Raw genomic sequence first — 23,610 nt, 5'->3', positions numbered from 1 at the left:
CAAGAAGAAATGGCTCACATTAGATATATTTTGATTGATGAAATGATTTTCATTGGTCAAAACTTGCTGGAAAATATTGATTCCCGTCTCATACAAGCATTCCCAAAAAATGCTGACAGAAGTTATGCAGGTAAAGCTTTTTTTGTAGTTAACTCTATTGTTGTGAACTAATATTTATACATATTACAACCCATATGTAGTATTCCTAATACTTTTTTCAACCTTTATTTTCTTTCTTTCAGGTCTATCTATTATTTTGGTTGGTGATCTTGGTCAATTACCTCCAGTCAGTGATAAACTAGCATATGCTAGCCAAAGGAGAGCTAAATTATTGTGGCAAGAATTCAAAACAATAGTTACATTAGATAAAATATTTAGGCAAGATGGTTAGGACAAAGATCAAGAAAGATTTCGTGAGCTCCTAACAAATTTGAGAGATGCCAATCCTAAGATAGATGATTGGAATCTTCTTATGATGAGGATCCCTGTACGGCTTGATGCTCCAACAAATGATGACTTTAACAAAGAAGTACATTTGTTCTCAACCAATGATAATGTCCACAATCACAATAGGAGAATGTTGCACTCTTTGGGGTATCATGTTGCACTTAGTCTTGCAACTAAGACACAGAATGGTAACATAGTTCAAGATGGTTCAACTGATGAACTTGATCTAGAGTTATTAATCAGTAAAGATTCTAGGGTCATGTTGACTACAAATCTTTGGATAGAAGTTGGCCTTGTCAATGGAGCTTTAGGATATATTCGAAAAATTGTGTATAGACCTGGAACCAGTCCTCCTGAACCACCAGCCTATGTCACTGTTGAATTTGATAATTATTCTGGAATGCTATTTGATGACCACCATCCAAAAGTAGTTCCTATAGCTCCATTACAGAGGGGAAGTACCTTCCAACTACCATTAAGATTGGCATGGGCATTGACAAATCACAAATCACAAGGACTAACTCTTCAAAAAGCAACAATTGATATAGGTCCAAAGGAAAGAGCTAGATTAACATTTGTGGCTATTTCTCGTGTAAAGTCTATTGAAGGATTAAAAATAATGCCACCATTTACATATGACTGCTATGAAAAAATGAAAAGCGGGAAGCAACTTTCAATTAGGAAGGCAGAGGAAATAAGATTGAGAAGCCTTGAACATCAATGATGTAATAGTTCATAATTAATTGTTCTTCTTTTTTATGTCAAATTTGTGCTTTATTACTTTCAAACAATACATTGGTACTAGATGCTACAAAATTATGTTTTCTTATTCTTTAATGTATATGAATGGTCATTATAATGTTATGTTTCCATACACTAAATTTCATTGCATTTTTCAATGCAATATGGTTTTTACATTGATATACTCTTCACTTCATAATGTTACTTAACTTATTATGTTATGCAAAACATTTTGATTTCAAATTTATATCCCTCAAATTAACTATTATTCACATGATTCTAATTTTAAATATATATCATATTTTCTTTTAGCAATGACACCTTCTAACAGAGAGTCAAGGATAGCTGACATGAGCCCAACAACTTCCACAGGCTCGAACCATTTTATTGAGACAGAGTTTGATAGCTGCAAGCAGATAATTAAAGAGTTCTATATAACTATGCTCATAGCTCTTGAGAATGCAACTCTGACAATTGATGATGTACAAGAAGTTGACATTATTGATATGAAAGATATTGCGAGATTTGTTCGTAATGCATCTACAAAAGTAGATGCGTTTCCATCCATGATGAAAGAAGTGTACAATGATAAATTAACAAATGAAAGCTGCAATAGAAATTATATATCTGAAGAATATGTCATGTACTTACATCATTATGAAGAAATGTTCTCCATATATATATATATATAAATATATTTTAAATAAAAATTATTATCATATCTTCCATTATATATATATATATATGTATTTATAAGCTAGTTGTACTTTGCCTTAGACACTAAGAAAGACCCTTTACCACTCAACTTGAAGCTAAGAACGGTGGTCTACGAAGTGATTAAGACCACTTCCTTCCCAGCAAGTCTAGAATCTACGAGGCACGACAAACACTAAACGCCAAGGAAGGGATAAAGAAGCTATTTTCCAACGGTCCTTTCAAAGAAAGACAGATGAAATGGAGACGAAAAAACAGTAAAATACGCGGACCGCGTGAATTGTGAAAAGATTATTCGCGTCAGAGTGAACGCTAAGAGAATTTTCGTGGACAGAACCTTTTAAAAGCGCATAAGCTCCAGGTAAAGAATCCAGTCTTCCTTCCATTCATACTACTTTTCCATTCGGAGTTCCAGACAAAGCTTTAAGTTTTTTAGCAGTACTGTTTTTTGGGGTTTACAAGATGGCAGCACAGCAAAACAAGCCTGCAACAGGGTACCCTGTACCAGCACAGCCGAGCTACGCCATGGGACCAGGCGCTTACAACACTGGCTACGGGCAGCCCTACCCGGCCTATCAGCCACCGCCACCGGGGCCGTTCAACAGGCAGAGACTCAGGTTTCGCCGCATCTTGGCTCTGATGATAACCCTGGCAGTCTTGGCCGGCATAGCTATTCTCATTACTTGGCTCGTTCTACGTCCTCACAGGCCCAAGTTTTATGTTCAGAGCGCGTCTGTCTCGAATCTCAAACTTAATGGGGAGCACCTAAACAGTTCTATGACATTTAACATCACCTCCAGGAATTCCAACAAGAAAATTGGGATTTATTATGATGCCCTTTATGCCAAGGGGTTTTATGACCGCAGTATGATCTCGTACAACCAGCTGGAGGAGTTTTACCAGGGGCATAGGACTACCAAGGCTATTTTGTGCTCTTTAAGTTCCAATGATTTTCTCTTGGGGGACAAGGCTTCGAACCATTTGACGGACGATTTGGCCAGGAAGAGCATTGACATGACTGTTAAATTGGAAGCATTTATTCGATTCAAGGTCGGTGATTGGACTACCAGGCATTATACCATGGTGGTCTTTTGCGATGTCACGATTGATATGAATGGCTCTTCTGGCCACTTGGCTCGGCCTACAAGGTGTGATGTAGATATATGATTTTATCTCAGGGGTTGGGTTAATATGTAGCGGGGTTTGAGATTTATTTATTACTCTATTTTAATTCTGACAGGGGTTAGTGGTTGGATTTTTACATTGTGCATATATAATGAAGCTTTGTAAATGCCATATACTCAGAATTCGTAGTGTCTGTAATATTCTATTTACCTTATGCCGCAGGCACCTTTTTTTTTTGAGTAATACGGCAAGGAATTGCTTGAAATATTTGGAAATGAAAATATGGCTAGGGTTTGTAATTCAGTTTATATGGATGTATGATAGGGCTCATATTTTTTATTTTAAATGGAGATATGATTAGGGTTTGTTGTATTCAGCTTAAATGAAAATACAGTAAGGATCAGCAGGAGGGATTTCATTTGTGCCGTTGGTCTTTTCTGTCTAACTTATCATAGATTTATTGCTTTTATTTGGAGTTGAATTTACTGAACATAGATGCTTTTATCACTGGAGAGGAACTTTTCAATTGTTGGAAGCCCAAATCGATTACAACAAGAGGCCTAAGGAAATTGTGAGTCCTAGCTAGACTGGGTATATTAATAATATAGGGAAATGATCCAGTAGTCATTTAGGTTAACTTTAACTTCACGCACCTACAGTTCCTAATCTGGATGTCCAAATTTGCTGATTTTTTCGATGAATCTCTATAGGTGAGTGAAGAGCTTAAAGCTAATCTTTTGGCTTTCCCACATTTACAGAAGTCTCTGTAGAACTCTTACAGTGTGAGGTGGTCCAAAAATGTCATTTTAAAATTTTGCCCAAAACCCACTACTAAGACCTCCCAATAGCTGCTCACCCAAAAAAAAAACTTTTTGTACAAATGAACCAATCAGCAACCAAGAAAACTGAAAAATGAACTAAAGTGAACAGCTATTGGTGTTCAAGCTGATTTGTTTTGGCATGTCTGTATACAAGTACCAGAGTATTTTTTTTGCGGTAAATGGGAGAAAAAGTAATAGTTAACATGGTGGCATTACGTGCCTGGACAACAACTGGATCATTTCCCCTATATTGTTTTAAAGCATAATTAACATTAATAACACTTTATTAGCATATCAGCTGTGTTCCTGTACAGATTATGGATTGATCTACCAACCATATAGATAGTGAGCGTAATGGTGACGTTTTCTTAGCATTTTCTACCCTATCCGATCATATTATCTGTTCCAGAGGCATCAACATTCCGAGTCTCAACTAACTTAAACTATAAGAATTGAGCACTGCCAAGGACATGCATTTTCTGATGTAAAAACTACGCCTTAATGTCTAATGACAGGAGAATGTTTAAATTTGTGAAATTTTAAAAATTTCGTTCTAACTTAGAAGGGAGGTGCCAACCTTATTTTATGAATGGTGTTTTGCTTAAAACTGCCAATCTTTTACTGATTGAAGGAGCTTAAGATGAGACGTATATGGATACCAAAAATATCAAGAAAATTGGCTGTTTTGCCTGCATATCGGGTACCAGTTCATTGTAAACACAAGAAACCTGACTCTCAACCATAATGGGAAAGAAGATAAGAAGGAAAATATAATATCAAATCAGCTAGGTACCTGTGTCTCCTTAAACAATTTTTGAAGACTTTACAGTATGCAGACTTGTAGCAAAGTCACAGGATTAGTCAAATTTTCATCTCATCAATTCGAGTTAAGTGAACTTCAATCAAAGAAATCTTAAAATTCCTGTCACTTGCTCCTTAAGATTTGGAGGGATAAGGGCTTACCGTTTATAAAGAGAAATCTGGTGTTACAGGCGAGGGAACAGCTGTGGGAAGTGAAGGTAGGGCACCCCTTTTTTAATATTTTTAAAATGTTATGGTTTTGTTTTCTGTTCCTTCTTGGAAAGGGATTGAATGGGGGATTTGGATGATTCATTCGCTGTTTTGGTTGCAAGGGGATGGGAATGATGGCATGTGGGATGTGGACGGATTCATTTGTTGTTTTGGATGAGGGGGATGCGAATGAGAAGATAGCAACTATGATCCTAGATACTCTTCCACTTGTTGCCGAGTTGTCTACTCAATGCTAAGGATCAAAAGATCAACACGGCGTCTCCCACTTGTTCGTCGGCCCATCCTGCCAACGTAAATTTTAAAGTTTTCTTGTTCTGAATTTGCACACAACAATCTTATGGAATGCTCCTTAGAGCGATATATATATAATTATATGATTTAATATTTTTAAATTTAATTTTGTCAAATAATATCATTTTCCTACTTTTCTTTTCCTTGATATTTTATTACGTGACCCCAAGTTTATGGAAGGGGGTTGACCCTGGGATGGGCTCTAAAGGGGATGAGGGAATGTGTTTCACATATGGGGGCAGGAGGAAGCCATTTACTGAGAACGTAAAGGGGGCGACTATAAAGAAATAGAGAAAAATTGGGCATACTATGTAAGGTTTAGAAACACGCTTAAGGAATATTACAAATGAAATTTTGGCATATTATCTAAGGTTTAGAAACATGCAGAAGGAATATTGCAAATGAAATTTTGGCATATTATGTAAAGATTTAATTAGTAAACATTAAAAACATGATAACGATTGCATTGGAATTTGACCACTAACAATTTTTGGTAGAGTTTTGAAAAACAAGAATAAGTATAAGACTTGCAAATGAAATTTTGGAACAGCAAGTGAAGTTTAAACTAATACACAGAAAAAAAATGGCAGTGATTGTATTAGCAATAACAATGGTGGGTGGAGGTTTTGTGTTAAGGGGTAGTGTCTCTTGTGTGGGGTTGGGGTAGGGTAGCCAATGGGGTAAAGAGGTATCAACCCTTGGGGTTTGAGAGTAGAGCTTCCAATAGGGTTGACGGGCAGTGCCACTCATGGGATTTCTCCTAGGTGGACTTCTTCTTGTGATATAGGGTGGGTCAAGGAAGAGGGCCCATGCCAACAAGTACAACTAAGATCTTCAAAACTGTTATTGAATAGCATCGGTCAGAGACTACAGATTGTACATGCATGTGCGTGTATGTTTTACATACACTCACGTACATATATAATCTCAGTCTGATTATATATATCTTAAATCTGATCAAGTTCTTCATTACCAACTTAGATGAAACCTGTACATATATATTTACATTCGATACCAAAAATATGATGGTCTTGATCGATCCAACTTAATGAATAACATATCAGTCACATATTAGTTAGTACTAACTAACTAATCTGATCCTGTAGAAGATCAGATTAATTAGTTAATACTAACTAATCAAATTGGAAACTTGTGACTATTGATATTTAAGGATCGTGACCTATCTTGGAAGGCGTCCATTGGAGTCTATATATATGTGCACCAATGATTGTTGTATTGACATCGAAATTAATAAATGCTCAATATTGCTCATAATCATTGTATACCATCTGACTTATATCTTGTCTATATTGCATTTGATTAATATATATTGCAGATCGAGATTCAGAGATTTAACATATTACAGATTGAGAACCAGATATCTACATAACAGCAGATTGGGCTCTTACATATAGGACAAATCACATATACTTAAGGTATTACAGATTGAGAACCAGATATCTACATAACAGCAGATTGGGCTCTTACATATAGGACAAATCACATATACTGAAGGTATTAAAGATTGAACGTATTACTCTGCAATTATAAGGTACATCTGCCTTTATCACTGCAAGTAAAAGTGCAAACTTGTTAGTAACCTGTGATTAAAATTAAAAGAAATATACAGTCTGATAGAAGCTTAATTCATTTACATGGTATTAGAGCACACAGCTATAACAAACCAAAATTAAACTTGAGTATTTAGACTGCATACCTTTAACATATCATATTCATATTTTAAAATGACAAGTGCAATAAGACTCGAGGATTGCCTTGAGGGAGCAAATAACTTCACAGCATGGACGCTAAGAATAATGATGGTATTAGATGAAAACAAAGTACAGAGCCTGAGAAAGAAACGAAAAAATCTCAATGGATTGAGGAAAATAAAAGGGCTATGAAATTAATAGTGGATTCTATAAGAAGCCACATTGTGCCTATTTTAGCAAAACAAACAACTACATATCTCATGCTCAAATCCTTATAAAACACATTTGAGATAAATAACCCTGAAAGAAATCTTGAACTAAAAACACAACTGAATCACATAAGCACGAACAAAGGTGAATCTGTAAATGCTTACTTCAAGAGAATTATAAAATTAAGAGATCAATTGTCTAATGTTGGATATGAAATAGACATTAAGGAATTATCTTTAACAGCACTAGGTGGCCTTCCAAGTTCATGGGAACCATTCAAACAAGATATCAGTGCAAGATCAAAACTCCTAAACTAGACTGATTGAGATCTGATTGTCTACAAGAAGAAGCTAGACTATTACCAAAAGGAATCAAACAAAAATCCTTAGATGATGACATATAAGTTCTTAATACAAATACTAAGAAGAAATGAAGGAAGAAGAACTTCAAAAGAAAGGAGAATTTTCATGGGAAAGGAAAATATAGAAAAGATATTTCACAAGTTCAATGTTTTAGATGTGACCAATATGGGCACTATGCCGTAAACTGTCTTTGACAGGACAAAGAAACAAGCATCTTATGCCCACGTTGGAAAAGTAAACACACAAAAAGAATCTGAAAATTTTCTATTTTATTCAGCACTATCAAAATCAAGTATCAAACAAATCAAGCACCTGGGTAATTGATAGTGGATCATCCAGACATATTACAGGATTCCAAGAAAATATGGAAATTATGGTAGAAGAAACCGATGAAGAAGTAACAATCGGAGATGATTCTACACATCTTGTAAAAGGTGTAGGGACCTGTAAAATCAAATTAGAATTGAACATGGAAATTCAACTAAAGAATGTACTTTACATACCTAAAATCAAAAGAAATTTAATATCTTTTTCAGCTCTTGAAGATAATGGATACAAAATCACATTTATGAATGGGAAAGTTTTGGCTTGGCATAAATCCACCACATTCAAAAAAACCAGACTTATAGGAATAAGGAAAGGTTATTTATATAAACTATGTAATGAACCTAAACAAGCTCTCATTCTTGAATCACCTGACATAAATGAAATTTGGCACAAAAGATTAGGGCACTTATACTTTCAAGCCTTAAATTCCTTGGATAAATTAGTGACTGGACTACCCAAATTAAACTCCTCACATTGTGGAATGTGCAAAGGATGTGCTCTAAGAAAAAAACCCAAAGGACCATTCCACTCTAGCACTAGTAAAACCAGAAATATATTGGAACTAATCCACTCTGATCTTTGTGGACCTATGTCAACACCCTCTAAGGGAGGGGCCCTATACTATGCAATCTTCATAGATGATTTCTCAAGGAAAATGTGGATATGTTTCTTAAAGTACAAAGAATTTGAGGAAATTGTTAATAGATTCAAAGACTTCAAAGCTCTAACTGAAAATTACTCCCAAAGGAAAATTTAGATTTTGAGAACTGACAATGGAACAGGATACACTTCTGAATTGTTCAAAAAATATTGTATTAGTTTAGGGATAAAGAGGGAGTTCACTGTACCCTACAATCCTCAACAAAATGGGGTAGCTGAAAGGAAAAACCATAGTAACACGGGGACGCGTCCCCCCCCTTTTTGCCCGACGTCTCGGAGACTTCAACGCACCGGAGACTTGGGGACTCCGTCTCCCCGTCCCCAGCGGTGCCACTAGATTCCACCACCTCCACCGAGGATGGGGGACATCCTGCTATTCACTATTTGCAAATTCGACTATTTATGTTTAATGTTCGATGTTCCAATTCAATGCAATGTTTCAAGTATTCACTCTTTTACATCTTTACATCCTATATTGCAATACATATTTTCATAACTAACATTTTTAAATACCATATGCATAGATATATACACCGCTCTTGTCCCCTGCCGCCGTCCCCCCGCCGTCCCCAAATTAAGGCCCCTCTATCCCCCCGTCCCGGAAACTTGTCCCCTCGTTTCGCCGTCCCCCCGTCCCCCAGGGTGGTGTAACTATGGGAAAAACAAAACTATTGTAGAGGCAGCAAAACCCATGATGTTTCATCAAAATCTAGATTCCTTTTTCTGGGCAGAAGCATCTAGGGAAGCTGTTTATATTCAAAGTAGATGTCCACCATAATAAGTCTCATGAAGAGACCTTTATCGAACAAAAATCTGACATAAGTCATCTAAGAATATTTGGCTATCTAGTGTACATTCATGTACGCACAGAGAAAAGAACTAAACTAGAACCCTCTGGAAGAAAATGAATCTTTGTGGGATATAGGGAAACATTGAAAGCATATAGAATATTCATTCCTGGACAAAGGCAAATAGAACTTAGTAGAGATGTTATAGTTGAGGAAGATATTGCTTTTAAAAGAGCAAAGAATTATGATGAGCTAGAAAATCACAATCCTACCATAAACAAAGATGTATGTTCTACTCTTAATACTCAGTTAGAACATCCTGAAGACACTTTTTATGAAAGTCCACCTGAATGAGTGAATTAGAACGAGTGCCTTGATGAAGATAAAAATTCCAACAAAAAGAAACAACCACTTTGGGCTAAGAAAATTTTGAAGGAAGTTGAAAATTTTGCAACACTTGATGGAACATTCAAAAAAAGCAAAAGGCCCCACAAACTAACATATAATGCATTGATGAGTGAAATTCTTAATTCTGAACCAACAAATGTTGATGAAGCCCTCAAACAATAAGCTTGGAAGGATGTTATGACAAAGGAATTGTAGGAGTTGATGAAATCCAACTCCGTAGTCGCCAAGATCACCTGTATGCAAAAAATTTGTCGAAGGGAAACCAAGGAAGGAAGAGGTGGAGCTTGGGAAAAACCCTAAACGAACATGGGAAAGAACATATTGCAAAATAATGAAATTGTATTTACAATGGAATGAGATGAGTTTACAATGAGAGAGAGACCGCTTGTAAAGGGCTCAAGGAAGCTTGTGGAACAAGCTAGAAAGTGGTAGAAGATAAGGTTGACAACCAAGCACACTTCCACAAAAAGGGGGAATATGCTAGAAGGGAACAAACTCCCGTGTTGTCAGCAACTCATCACTACATGTATTAAATACTAAATATTAAATAAATGCATTAACCTAAGTAAGCTTAAGTAAGTAGAATAAATAATTAATTATTTACTCTAATAGGAATATCACTTCATATTGAAAAATGATGCTTGGGATATAGTTCCTAGAGCTAAGGGAAAATCAGTTCTTTCTTCCAAAGGGTTGTTCAAAATTAAACATGTTGCAGATGGTAGCATAGAAAAACACAAAGCACGTTTTGTTGCCAGAGGATTCTCATAGAAGGAAGGCATTGACTACGAGGAAACTTTTGCACTTGTAGCCCAATATACCTCTATTCGAGTTGTACTAGCTATTGCAGCAACCAAAGGTTGGAAGGTTCACCAAATGGATGTGAAGACTGTATTTCTAAATAGAACAATAGAAGAAGTCTATTTGGAGCAACTCGACGGATTTATAGTTCATAATGCAAAAACTCATGTATGCAAACTAAAGAAGGCTCCATATGGACTCAAACAGGGTCCTCGAGCCTGGTATGAAAGAATTGACAAATACTTCATGAGATTGAATTTCTCTAAAAATGTTGTTGATCCAAATCTCTACTTTAAATATATCAATGGTGATATGATAATTTTAATTCTTTATGTTGATGACCTATTACTTACAGGAGAAGATCACCTTATTACACAATGCAAAAGAGATTTAACTTCAAAATTTGAAATGAAAGACTTAGGGAATTCTTCACTATTTTCTAGGATTGGAAGTATGGCAGAAACCTAATGGTATCTTTCTGAATCAAGGAAAATACACTGTTGATATACTTAAAAGATTTGGAATGTTGAACTATAGACCTTTGTCCACTCCCATGGAGACAAACTTGCACAAATTAAAGGAATTTACATCAAAATCCAAATTTGCAAATCCTACACTCTATAGACAGATTATTGGATCACTTATGTGTTTGGTTAACTCCCAACCTGACATATGCTACACATTAAATGCTTTAAGTCAGTTCATGTGTGAACCTCGTGAAATTCATCTTGTTGCTACTAAGCATATTTTGAGATACCTGCAAGGTATTATTGGATACGACCTTAAATACAAGAAGACTGATCTTGATTTACATGGATTCACAGATTTTGATTGAGCTGGTTGTATGGCAGATCAAAAGAGTACATCTGGGTATCGTTTCAGTCTAGGATCTGCTATGATCTCTTGGACAAGCAAGATACAATCCTCTGTTGCACAAAGCTCTACTGGAGCAGAATATATTGCAGCTACTTTGGGAACCAGAGAAGCTATATGGCTTAGGAAGCTGATTGCGGGACTATTTGGAAAACCTCTATTGCCTACTACCATTTTATGTGATAATCAAAGTTGTATCAAGCTATCAGAAAATCCAGTCTTCCATGATCGATCCAAGCATATTGAAATTCTTTTTCACTGTGTTAGAGATATGGTAGAAAGGGGAGCCGTTCAGTTAGAATATATTGACACTGGTGATCAAACTGCAGATATTCTCACTAAGCTTCTTTCTAGAGTTAAAGTGGAGCACTTCAGAAAGAAACTTGGTATGATTGAAATGTAATTGAGACTCGGTCTCTAAAATTTATTTCATGCATAAAATTATATATATATTCAAAGATGTTTAATGTGAACTCTTTTTTCACATGTGTGACTCTATGACTTATGGGCCCTCTACTTGGATACATTACATTAAGATGACAATCTTTCTGATAATGTATACTTGTATTAACATTGTGAAGTGACGACTTTACAATGTTTCCTATCATGATGGATTTAATGTGACCTGATATCTTTTGTGGGTCATGATAGTAGGATCTCTTGAAACATGTTGATGAGATATCATGAGATGTGATGTCTTTCAAATCAGTATGTTCCTTATGAGATTGTCATGGTGAGACACCATGATTTGTTATGGTAGACATCATGTGATGTGATGTCAGTGCACATACCATAACAAGGACATGGATATTATGAGACTTGATGTTCATTATACTCCTTGATATCATGAGTAAGGTGATATCTAAAATTCATACTTAGTTGTCTTCCCTAGCGAAGAGGGAGTGTTATTGAATAGCATCAGTTAGAGACTATTATATATATCACTCACATACATATACAATCTCAGTCTGATTATATATATCTTAAATCTGATCAAGCACTTCATATCAAACTAAGATGAAACCTGTACATAGATTTACATTTGATACCAAAAATGTGATGGTCTTGATCGATCCAATATGTCTCTTTATGAATAACATATCAGTCACAAATTAGTTAGTATTAACTAACTAATCTGATCCTGTAGAAGATCAGATTAATTAGTTAATACTAACTAATCAAATTGGAAACTCATCACTATTGATATTGAAGGATCATGATCTATCTTGGAAGGCGTCCATTGGAATCTATATATATATATGTGTGTGTGTGTACCGATGATTGTTGTATTGGCATTGAAATTAATAAATGCTCAAAATCTTCAACAATAGATAGACATTATCATATTGCTCATAATCATTCTATACCGTCCGACTTGTATCTTGTCTATATTGCTTTCTCAGTCTTCAGAGATTAATATATATTGCAGATCGAGATTCAGAGATTAACATATTGCAGATTGAGAACTAGAGATATACATCACAGCAGATTGGGCTCTTACATACAGGACGAATCACATATACTGAAGTTATTAAAGATTGAAGATATTACTCTGCATTTATAAGGCACATCTGCTTTTATACCTGCAAGTAAAAGTGCAAACTCGTTAGTAACCTGTGATTAAAATAAAAATAAATATACAGTCTGATAGAAGCTTAGTTCTTTTACAAAAACAATATAAACCTTCATTAGAAATGTCATTTTTACATTCTATCATAAGCGTAATTCATTTACAAAAACAATATAAACCTTCATTATAAATGTCATTTTTACATTTTATCATATTTTTATTTTGTTTTGTTTTGTTTTGGAGTTACTATTTCAGGGCCAACAAGAGATTCCTAAGTCTTGCCCGGTTAGAGGACTCCTAGGAGTCTCTGACACATCTCAGTGTCTTGGCAGTGCTCCAGTGGAGGTAGTGGTGCAGTAGGGGTGTTCCCCCAAGTCCCCGCATCTTAGATACATCTTTGATCCAGAAACGCAGGGATTGGAGGGGAATGCCCCTTCGATTCAATGGTCCCAAAAGACCAAACTTCACTCTCTTACATCTTCACCGTATAATATTTAGATTAATTTTTAAATTATAATATATTTATTCTTTACATATAATATTTGAATAAATTTTATAAACATATATACAATAATGTTTTTCAATCTATTACAATTTATATTGTATTCAAACTTAGCATAATATGGTTTTATCTTTATTGATCCTTACTATATTTTCAAAAAACTTAAACTTATATAAGGTGAATATGATCACAAATGTTCTTTGACTTTTCTCCCCTTGCGGAGCTTAATCCATATTTCCTTGTTGCACATTGAACATGAACGTGAATCTTCTGACATTGATATACTGTCAACTGAGTCAAGGTTTTTAGTTGTTACAGTGAAAGCAAACTATGATAGCTGAGTTCGTAGTGAAAAAAAAAATAATGTATCTTGTCTCAAACTGGCAATTCTTTCCTTTCCATAGGCACATTCTTCAACAGCTTTCTAAAATTGCACTATGCATATTCTATTTCCAGTTCCACCGAGTGGGATGATGCCCTCTGCTGGGAGGCACCCCCAAAAAATTCTATCACTACTCACCGGAATTTTATTCAGATAGATAACACAAGACTCGAAGGCAAGACTCAAAGCTTCAAGTATTCAGCTGTAAATATGAAGTCTATTCCCTGTATTCTGTTTCTACTGTGCCGAATAATGATTTTTGCCAGGACTCAGAAGATATCTAACATCTGGAAGCTCTCTGGAGAATACCGGCCGTAGTAAAATTGCTAGCTGATATACCAAAAATAATACTTACAATTTGGAAACAAAATTCTTCACAAGAAATAGTAGGAGCAACTAAAGGCTCCTAAATAGAGTGGCTTCCTATAGGTACAGGGACAAGAACAGCTGGCTAATCTTTAAAATGCCATTTCAATTTGAGGAGGATCGATCAGCTTGCTTACAGATTTAGCATACTCATTGAATTAGGAATTAAGAACATTGCAAGCTCATTTGCTTCATGACCTCATGGATAGCAATTGGTATCAAATTGATTGGAATCCATTGCAACCCAATAATATGTGTTGCACTTTGCAGTTTTGGATGGGACAAGATTGGTACTAGTGGTCCATTTCATCAATCATGACACTCATAGAGCCTGTGTCTACTCTCTTGCAAGGATCACTTCATCAATTCTGTGAATCCTTAGCAGTTGTGTTTACATGCTTTACCGAGTGGGTGTTATGGCCTTAGTTCTCTAATCTTCAAAAAGACAATAGTATATCGTAGAGATGGTAATACAGGCTTGCAAATTACCAAATCTCATATGTATTGGATTAGAATTCAAAAGAATCTGGAAGACAGTTGTAGAAAATTACACCTCTTATAGTTCTTCCATGGCTCTAAACTTTTAGGAAGCTCCATCCTTCACTGTTGCCTGTAAAAAGTGGGAAAGTTGTTACAATATATAATTTACTCGTTCTGAAAAATGGTTTCCAAATGTGAAAGGTGTCAAATTGAACGGTACCACATGAAGGCAACTGATGAGGGTTTAATGATTATTCCTATTCCCTCTAGCATAATACAGAGTAAAAATAAGGGGAGATAACCTTTTCTTTTTTTAGATATTGAGACTCAGCGAAAAATAGAAGATGGCCAAGGGAGCTTCTGTGATAACCCCCTTGATCCCCCCTTGCTTTCTAAATCGTTTATCATTATTGCTTCTGATATGTTTCTAAATCTTTCATTCGAATTATTACAAATGGCGCTCCTATGTAGAAAATTTGATTCTGCAAGGTAATTTGAAATTTAAAAACTAACCAAAATCTTTGAATTAGATCAATAAATCGCTTCCTTGCCAATCTGCAATTACACTACATGTATTGTTACCTGTTACCAAATAATAGTGAAAGTTTTAAGGCCCGAGCTCTCTAATTCTGCCCCTCTAAAGAAATTTCCCTTTAATAATTTTGATTAAGTTTGTAATACTCTTTTTATTCTTTGGTGTTTGCCAATGAAATTCTTATTTGAAAATGAAAATTCTTATCAGGATTTGTGAGTTAGTTCAGTTGTCTTTTGAATTATATGTTTTTTATATGGGGGAGGTATTGCCGCGACCTAGTTCAAAGCTCAGCAGCCCGTATCTTGGCTACCTGTGTAAGCTAGGGCAATCTCCACACGGTATGATCTTCTGTTCATAGCTCGAGACTATGGGGAACTACGCACAATGTCAAGCCGTATCTGCAAGCCATATACTACGCACAATGTCAAGCTGTATCTGCAAGTTGTATCTGCTACCTGTATGAAGGAATATCTAGTATCTTGGGCATCTTTTATGTGTAATTTGCAAAAGAAATTATTTTGCTTAATGGAAACGAAATTCTTAATTTTGAGGAATACATTGGCTATGACTATTGTTCTTGTTTCCAGAAACGTGAGCGGTATCTGCATATCAACATCAATGGTGTGCCCTTGCTGTATTTGATTCTACTGTGTTCAACATGTTTGATCATTTTAACAAGTCTCAAGTGTTATTAAAATGATATAATCTGGAACTCTTATATGTGTACAATGTAATTGGAAAATTGAATTTGCTAAATGCTCTTAAATTTTTAGCAGGCAAGATTACAGGGGCTTTCGTAAATGAAAACATGTTCGATTGATTTAATGCACAATAATATCTAAATGAACTATTACAGAACACGTCTATGTACAATGTAAGAGGTACATTGATTTTGCTGTGTTATTAAAAAAATTATGCTTAAATCTTTAGAGTAAGCACGATTTAAGTAGGGACCTTAATTTGAAAATTAGACAGGCGGTACTATATTACGTTGGTTTGAGGAATTTTGGTGTGTGGATGTCAAAATAAACGTTTGTTGTTGGCTAGAGAGCTCCACAATGAAACCTTTATGGTAGGTAGTTAGGAATAGATTTGGAAATCTGTCCGTTTGGTTGCAGTATAGGAATTGAGAATAGGAATGCAGATTGGGAATAGGAATGACTATTCCAATAACAATTATTTTTGGAATAGACATAAAGAACAAAATGGGAATATGTATTCCTATTCCTTATTCTAATCGACGTACCAAACGAAAAAGAGAACATATTCTTAATTGTGATACTGCTATCAGGATTTAACTCTGTGATTTCGAGTCAAACTCATTGACCCATGTTTCATGAGTAGTGATTCAACAGGAATCCATCTCTCATGAGAATAAATAGAACACTAAGCACTTAATGGATCTAGGTGATGCTCACAGGGATGAAGCACGCACTGGGACCTCCCAGGAGGTCACCTATCCCAGTAAGTAACTCCAATCTGAACTAAATGTTTTGGAAAGGCATTGATATTATGATCAATGATATTATTCGCTGCATATTTAATTCCAATTTAGTGGAGCATCTTATATCATCCTAGATCTATTTAAAATGGGACCCCACGATATCATACCAACTAGCTGTGTATGAGCTTTTCGGATCATGTGTTGAGGGATTGATAAGCCGATTCGGTAAGGATAGTTCATGAAAAGAAGAAAAACATGAACACAGGTGCCGAAGGAGACTTGAAATGTCGGTATTAAACACACAACAGGATACAGATATACGTCATTTTGTCTGACAGTGGAATATCAAATCTGTTACTAAATGCTGGAGTCGTCTTAAATCTCGTTGGAAATAAAAATCTGATTATGGTGACTAATACTCTTCTGCCGGTGTTTTTCATGCAATATACCCATGAAATGTTGTTTGTTTGATGCTGTATATGTTGTTTGTTTGATAGTGTATATTTACACCACCGGCAAGACACAGTGGCCATAGCTGTTATTGACCGCTGAGAAAGTTAACAAGGATGTGGCTATCAAGATGGCTTATCCCTACATATAATTGTTAATGTCATCTTATGCCACAGCTATTGTCGATGGAACCTAATCCATTTAACCAGAAATCTACGCTATACGACAGGCCCCATGGAATATGTATTCTATAAAATATCTCTTTTAAAGCTTCGACAGGCCCCATGGAATATGTATACTATAAAATATCTCTTTTTATCGATCTATTATGATAGATATCTCTCTCTAATAGATCGATACAAAGAGATATACCATACTTTGTGTTGTATTTGTATTTGATTGTATGTCTTTTTCTATCGATCTATTATGATGAATTGTAGAAAATTAATCTCTTTTAAAAATATAGCACGTCTTCGCAAAATAATAGCACCTCTCTGCAAATATGAAACTCACTAATTTTACTGCCTCTACTCTCAAGAATTTGTATTTGGAATTTGATTTTATCACGATCATAGAAGGCTTAAAATGTTTTTTCTTACGAGCTTTTTGACGTTTCAAATGAATTTAGCCTAACAGCGATGCCCTCGAGATATCAGGGTATTAAAATTGATAAATGATTTAAGTACAAAATAGTTTTTCAATGGAATAGTGAAAACAGTTGTTAGTGGCTTATTGGTTATTCCATATATTTTTTCGTATAATAAATGTAAATCTCTTGTGCACATTATTTTATTAAATAAAGTAGAAATAAGAAAAAAATAATATAAATGAGAACAACTAAAAGCAAAGCTGTCAAGGAAATCATGACAGTTCTTAGGATCAGTACAGCTCCAGTAGAGAATATATTCATAAAACCAAATACAGAATGACATTGAAGGTTTGTCCAAATGAAATGTACTCATGCTACCACCTTAAATATGTATATGATGATGTTGACTTTAGGTAAGTGTTGGAACTAGGAAACTAGAGTGAAATGACCCAAATATGAATTTTGATGTTCCAAATGCAAATGTTTATGGGACGTCCCTTGTAATTACACAAGATATACAAATGATCTAAGATGCGTGCTAAAATGTTCGAGCAAGTCTTTAAATATGAAAACCTAAGGGATAGTCATACGCACATGTAACAAGGCTACTCTCAATGGTTATTCCTAGTAGAAAAAAAGGATGTTATTAATTGTAGAATCAAATATTTGAAATGGGGTTAGGTAATGTAGGATTACTTTTGTATCTAAAAAGTTAAAACATATGATTCATGGTACTAGATTTTAATACAAATAATGAATTTGGAAGTGTAGGGCAGTGATGGCGTGAATGTGAAGTATGTTAAAAGTGCAAATTGAACAGAAATATAACAATGAGATAGAAGAAAACATAAATACACAAATTTATTGTGATTCTCCACAACTCTCAAGAATCACTTGCATGCAAACACTTGTTATAGAAAGACTAGCAAATGCTTTAGAGTTTGGAATTTTTAGATCCACAAAGGAGACATTCTTGATGAGCAAAAAAATAAATTACTATTAATCAAAAGTGAATGAATTGATATTACAAGGAGAGATCATCCTTGTAAAGGAGATCAAAACCCTAAAAAGTCTAACATAGGTTGCATGATAATAAGTAATAAAATAATTAATTATTATATGTTTAAAGAATTAATTAGGTTGCTTAAAGTCTAACCTAGAAACTATTACGGAAAGTAGATTTGGGTCTCATCAACAAGGCCCGATGAGGTACCCAAGCACAACCAAATTTATGTAAAGAGGAGAAATAAAGAAAATCACATGGGAAAAATCTTATTCCAAGAAGAGATGAAAATAATATTGAAAGAGCTAGTGAAGGATTGAAGAAGCTTTCAAACTAGAGAATGTCCCAGAAGATAGGAACAAAAGATGATCATGAAGAACACCATTGAAGCATGTAGAAGTTGCAAAGCTCTGTCAAAAGTAATTGCTGATTTGAAGAATCTCTAATGAAATAGAACTTGACTAGGTAAAGAGGACTATAATTTGCACGAGTGCTCTCATAAGACTACTCAAATAAGGAGACATACAAAGGAAAACAACTGAACTCAAAGATACAAATGGTATGAAACACTAAAGCCTGAAGAGCTAATCAATTGAATATGGAAGGTTGCAACCAAAGTAAAAACAATAAGAAGAGTGCCTATATGGTAAATGATCCATCTCACTTAAATGCATAGTTACCCAACGACTACATTTGCCTAGTACATAGGAACAAATGTTAAATACATAACTCACTCCATCTAACCAAGGAAACATAAAAAATGACAAAAGAACCCTCCCTAATGCAGACAATGGCGAGGTGACAAGCAGCTAGAAAAGTGAGTCAAAAGAATTGCATGTCAAGGAAACATGACTATAACGAACCAAAGAATACATGTGTGTGTACTGAAGTGATCAATTTCAAACATGTCATGAGGCTAATGACATAGAAGGAATACTCAGTAGACAAAGGAAGATGTCAAAGGCAAAATATCAACCCCCCATGACATTTTAATCAGATTAATGCATGTACAATAAGACATGATATGGTGAATCTGAAAAATATAATAATCTGTATGAGTGCTCTCAGATGACACTACTTGAATCAGAAGGCAAAATGAGATTAAACCACTGAAGTAAAAATACATATGAAATATGACACTTTATCTTAGTGGGTTTGTAAGAATGCATACAATAGATGTCTACAAAGATTAAAAGAGACATAAGGCTGATATAATAGATAGTACAACTTATGACGAATCATTGGAAGCAACAAAATTGACTCCCAGATTTAAAATAATCAAGATATCCACCAAAATACAAAAATGAAATTTTTTGAATAGAATCTACTGGGAACAAAATTTGGAAAAACAACCAGCATCACTAGAAAGAGCTTCAAAAGACATTTCCAACAATATAAAGAATTTTCAAATCAGAGATTAGATGATGCTCAAGATATGTCTCCTAGAGTGCAAAATAGAACTCTTGACTTTGACAGCAAAAAAAGTTATAAAAAACATCAAAACAGAAAAATACCTGCACCACTGTGATAGGCTCATAATTAGCTTTCCGGTGATATATTGTCTGTGGAAAATAGAGTCTGTATGTCTGAGATATGAGAAAAAATGCAAAGTTAGGTCCAAATAGAGCTAGAAGGAGAACTAGAAATGCTGATGTAGTGCTAATGCCAGCAAGTGACGAGCATAAATACGACAGTCAATGAGATTGACTCAAAATCACACAATTAATCCTGATAGTAATATCACACTTTGACTTGTGGAAATTATCTCATACTTATCAATAAATACGATGGTCAAATGGTCGTCGGGGCAAAAAAAAGCTTGATAAATGATCCCTACCGAAAAAAATTTCAGTCATTGAAAAAAGTCCAGTGTGCCGAAAAAAATATCTCACCAAAAAATGGGGGTGGGTGCCAGAGAATAAATCTGGTGGCCATTAATAAGAATGTGCCAAATAAAGTAAAAAATGCCAAAAAAAGACCTTGTTTTGGAAAAACACACTTGCGTTGGTAAAGTTGCCATCAATTAGCAAAATGAACGCCGGTGGCCAGAAAGATAATCTAGTGACTGAGCATGGTAAAAATTACTGGGTTGCCAAAATGAATCACCAACCATGGCAAATAGTGGCAAAATTGCCAATCCACCAAGGCGCAGACCAACATGCATGTTCCTGAAAAATCCCAGCAATCACACCTTTAAATGTTGGAGAAAGTTGTTGAAACCACCGGGAAAAATAACCAGGTAGCTGGAAAATTAATCTGATCGACTGCAAAAATTATCTCTAGTAAAGAGGGCCTGCTCGAGACACAAGTCCCTCAATATAAATTGCTAAACTCCCACACGATTGACATAGATAGTCAACGGAGGGTAGGGTACATGCATGAATGGCGTACACTAAAATCGAGCCTTATGTGGCAAAAGAGTGCCAACTCAAGGTTTAACGAGGCTTGTGACAATATGCAAAAGCCTAAAACTTGTGGGGAAAGACTCAAGCTCCAAGGTTAGATGCTTAGAAGTGTGCACTTCTTGAAAAAGTAGAGTTCAGCCAAATGAAAAAATCATGCCAAAAGAGGTCAAGCTCCACCAAAAATTGTGCTCCATAATGGCTCCAAGGCATACAAAGGTGACAACACAAAAACTTCGCAATGATTTATAACATTGTATTGGGGCTGGAAAAAGAGCTGGACTTGAGGCCTCAAGTCTGGTCTTCAAAAATATGCATGTGTCCCAACAAAAACATTTACAACCCCATTGAAATGTTGAGATGGTGAGTCTACTTGTGCCTTGGGTTGCATGGTAAAGAGGGGTTGCACTTAAATGAAGCACCTAACATGTGGGGTACGGGCTTTAATGGAACATGACAAATAGGTCCCCCTTGATCCAATACAAAACAGTTCTGAAAACTGAAACCCTCTAAAAGAAAAAAATCATAGATCTGAAAACCAAGCATAACTTCTCACGAACATAACAAGGGCATGAAGATGTGGAGCTTTGATACCATGTTGAAGTTGATGAAAGATCACCTACACAATGCCCAAGAATCACCTACATGCAAACACATCACAAAAAGAGACGAGCAAAAGCTATGGAGGCAAGAATTTTCAAATCCACAGAGGAGACATTCTTTATGAATAAAAAGATAAATTGTTATTAATCAAAAGCGAATGAATTGATATTACAAAGAGAAATCATCCTTATAAAGGAGATCAAAACCTTAAAAGGTCTAACCTAGGTTGCACGATAATAATTAATAAAAGAATTAATTATTATATGCTTAAAGTTTAGCTGAAGTAAAATGGTGTTAACTAGAAAATATCTAACTACTCTAATAGTATATTTATAGAGACTCGAATAAAATGAAGAGTCAATAGAATTGGAGGAAAAATCATAATAAAATCAGAGAATAAAAAGAATGATTTTTGGGCTTCACACATACACCCAACAAACTCCCAATTGAAGTCCAACTGTTGTAATGTATGAGACTTCGTTGAATTCCCCTACTGTTATTTCTTTACAATGTTGAGAGAAGCTTGACAAAACTTGAACTTTTCTCATGGAATGACCTTCGTAAGTGCATCAACTGGATTGTCCTTGGTGTTAATCTTCATGACTTGAAGGTTGCCCTCCTTAAGTTTACTTCGAATGAAATGATAACAAGCTTCAATATGTTTGGTTCTGCTGTGAAACAATGCATCCTTGGCTAAATCAATGACACTTTTACTACTGCAAAACAAAACTGAACCTTGTTGAAGACAATCAAAATCACCAAACAAACACTACAACCAAATCAATTCTTTTGCCACTTTAGTGAGGTATTCAACCTCGGTAGTTGAAAGTGAGATCAATTGTTACAACTTTGATGCCCAATTGATTGCTTCTCAAGTACATGTAAAAAATAGCTTATAGTGGATCTTCTATTAGCTAAACTTCTAGCCATATCCAAATCAGTGTACCCTCTTACAGAAGCATCCTTGCCACCAAAACACAACAAAAAATCAGGATTACCCTTAAGATACCTTAAGATCCATTTAACCACATCCCATCATTGTTTACCCAGACTGCTCATAAATCTGCTCACAACCCCCATTGCTTGGGCAATATCCAGACAAGTACGTACCATTGCATACATACATAAGGCTACCCACAGCTGAAGAATATGAGATGTTGTTCATGCAGTTTTGTTCTTCTTGTGTCTTGGGACACATGGTTGAAGATAAATGGAAATTATTAGCAAGAGAAGTGTTGATCGATTTGGTATCGCCAAGCCAAATCTATCTAATATCTTGGAAATATATTGTAAAGTTTGTTTTCTCACTTGTGTCTATCACAGATGATGTTCATACTGAGTATTTGTCTCGTTGCTCCTAAGTCCTTCATAGAAAACCTTTGTGACAACTTTTCTTTCAATTATGAAGTTTAATTCATAAATGAACTAGTAACTAGCATGTCAGCAACATAGAGCAAAAGAAGAACAAATGAGCCATCAAATAACTTCTTATAGTAGACACGTGGATCAAATTCACATCAAATAAAATTATTTTTAATCATAAATCGATCAAACTTCAAAATAGATCTCTTAAGAGTATGAAGGTATTGGTCACATCTGAATTATTTTGGTGAAGCGATCTCATCTGAACTTGATGTGTTGCAATCTTCCTTTCTCTTCCATGTTTTGTTCATCTCATCTCTGACATTCTCAACATCTACCTTTCCTTTACCTTTGTTGAATTCACTACTAGGCACCTTTGACCTTGTTCGACAATTCCTGCTTCTGTGACTAGTCTTCAAATAGCTAAAACATGTAGTTTGACTCAACCATCTTTTGTAGTCACTTCTGAAATGTGTTCTTATGCAATTTTTAGAAACATGTCTATACTCTTGACAATATTGGCAACTATACCTAGTTTTATAATCCCAATTATAAGAGTTGTTATTGTGCTTTACCTTTCTTCTTGTTTGATGACCATTTGGTCTTAGAT

General features: G+C 35.2%; 2 protein-coding genes across 2 annotated transcripts; both read left to right on the top strand.

The window, feature by feature from the left end:
- The first annotated feature begins 475 nt into the window (after positions 1-475).
- Positions 476-1,171, top strand: LOC149531628 (uncharacterized). The gene has a single exon (XM_089808377.1). The coding sequence runs from the start codon at positions 476-478 to the stop codon at positions 1,169-1,171; it is 696 nt and encodes a 231-aa protein (XP_089664503.1).
- A 947-nt stretch (positions 1,172-2,118) lies between these two features.
- LOC149531627 (NDR1/HIN1-like protein 3) lies at positions 2,119-3,326 on the top strand. Its single transcript, XM_089808935.1, has one exon. It carries the CDS (start codon positions 2,365-2,367, stop codon positions 3,067-3,069), a length of 705 nt encoding a protein of 234 aa, XP_089665061.1. The 5' UTR covers positions 2,119-2,364; the 3' UTR covers positions 3,070-3,326.
- The last annotated feature ends 20,284 nt before the right edge of the window (positions 3,327-23,610 follow it).

This window comes from Cupressus sempervirens, chromosome 11 (genome assembly GCF_028749045.1).
Source record: "Cupressus sempervirens isolate cs-2001-9-10 chromosome 11, ASM2874904v1, whole genome shotgun sequence".
NCBI lineage: Eukaryota > Viridiplantae > Streptophyta > Pinopsida > Cupressales > Cupressaceae > Cupressus > Cupressus sempervirens.
The sequence above is the reverse complement of the archived record's forward strand: the minus strand, read 5'-3'. Positions and strand labels throughout refer to the sequence as shown.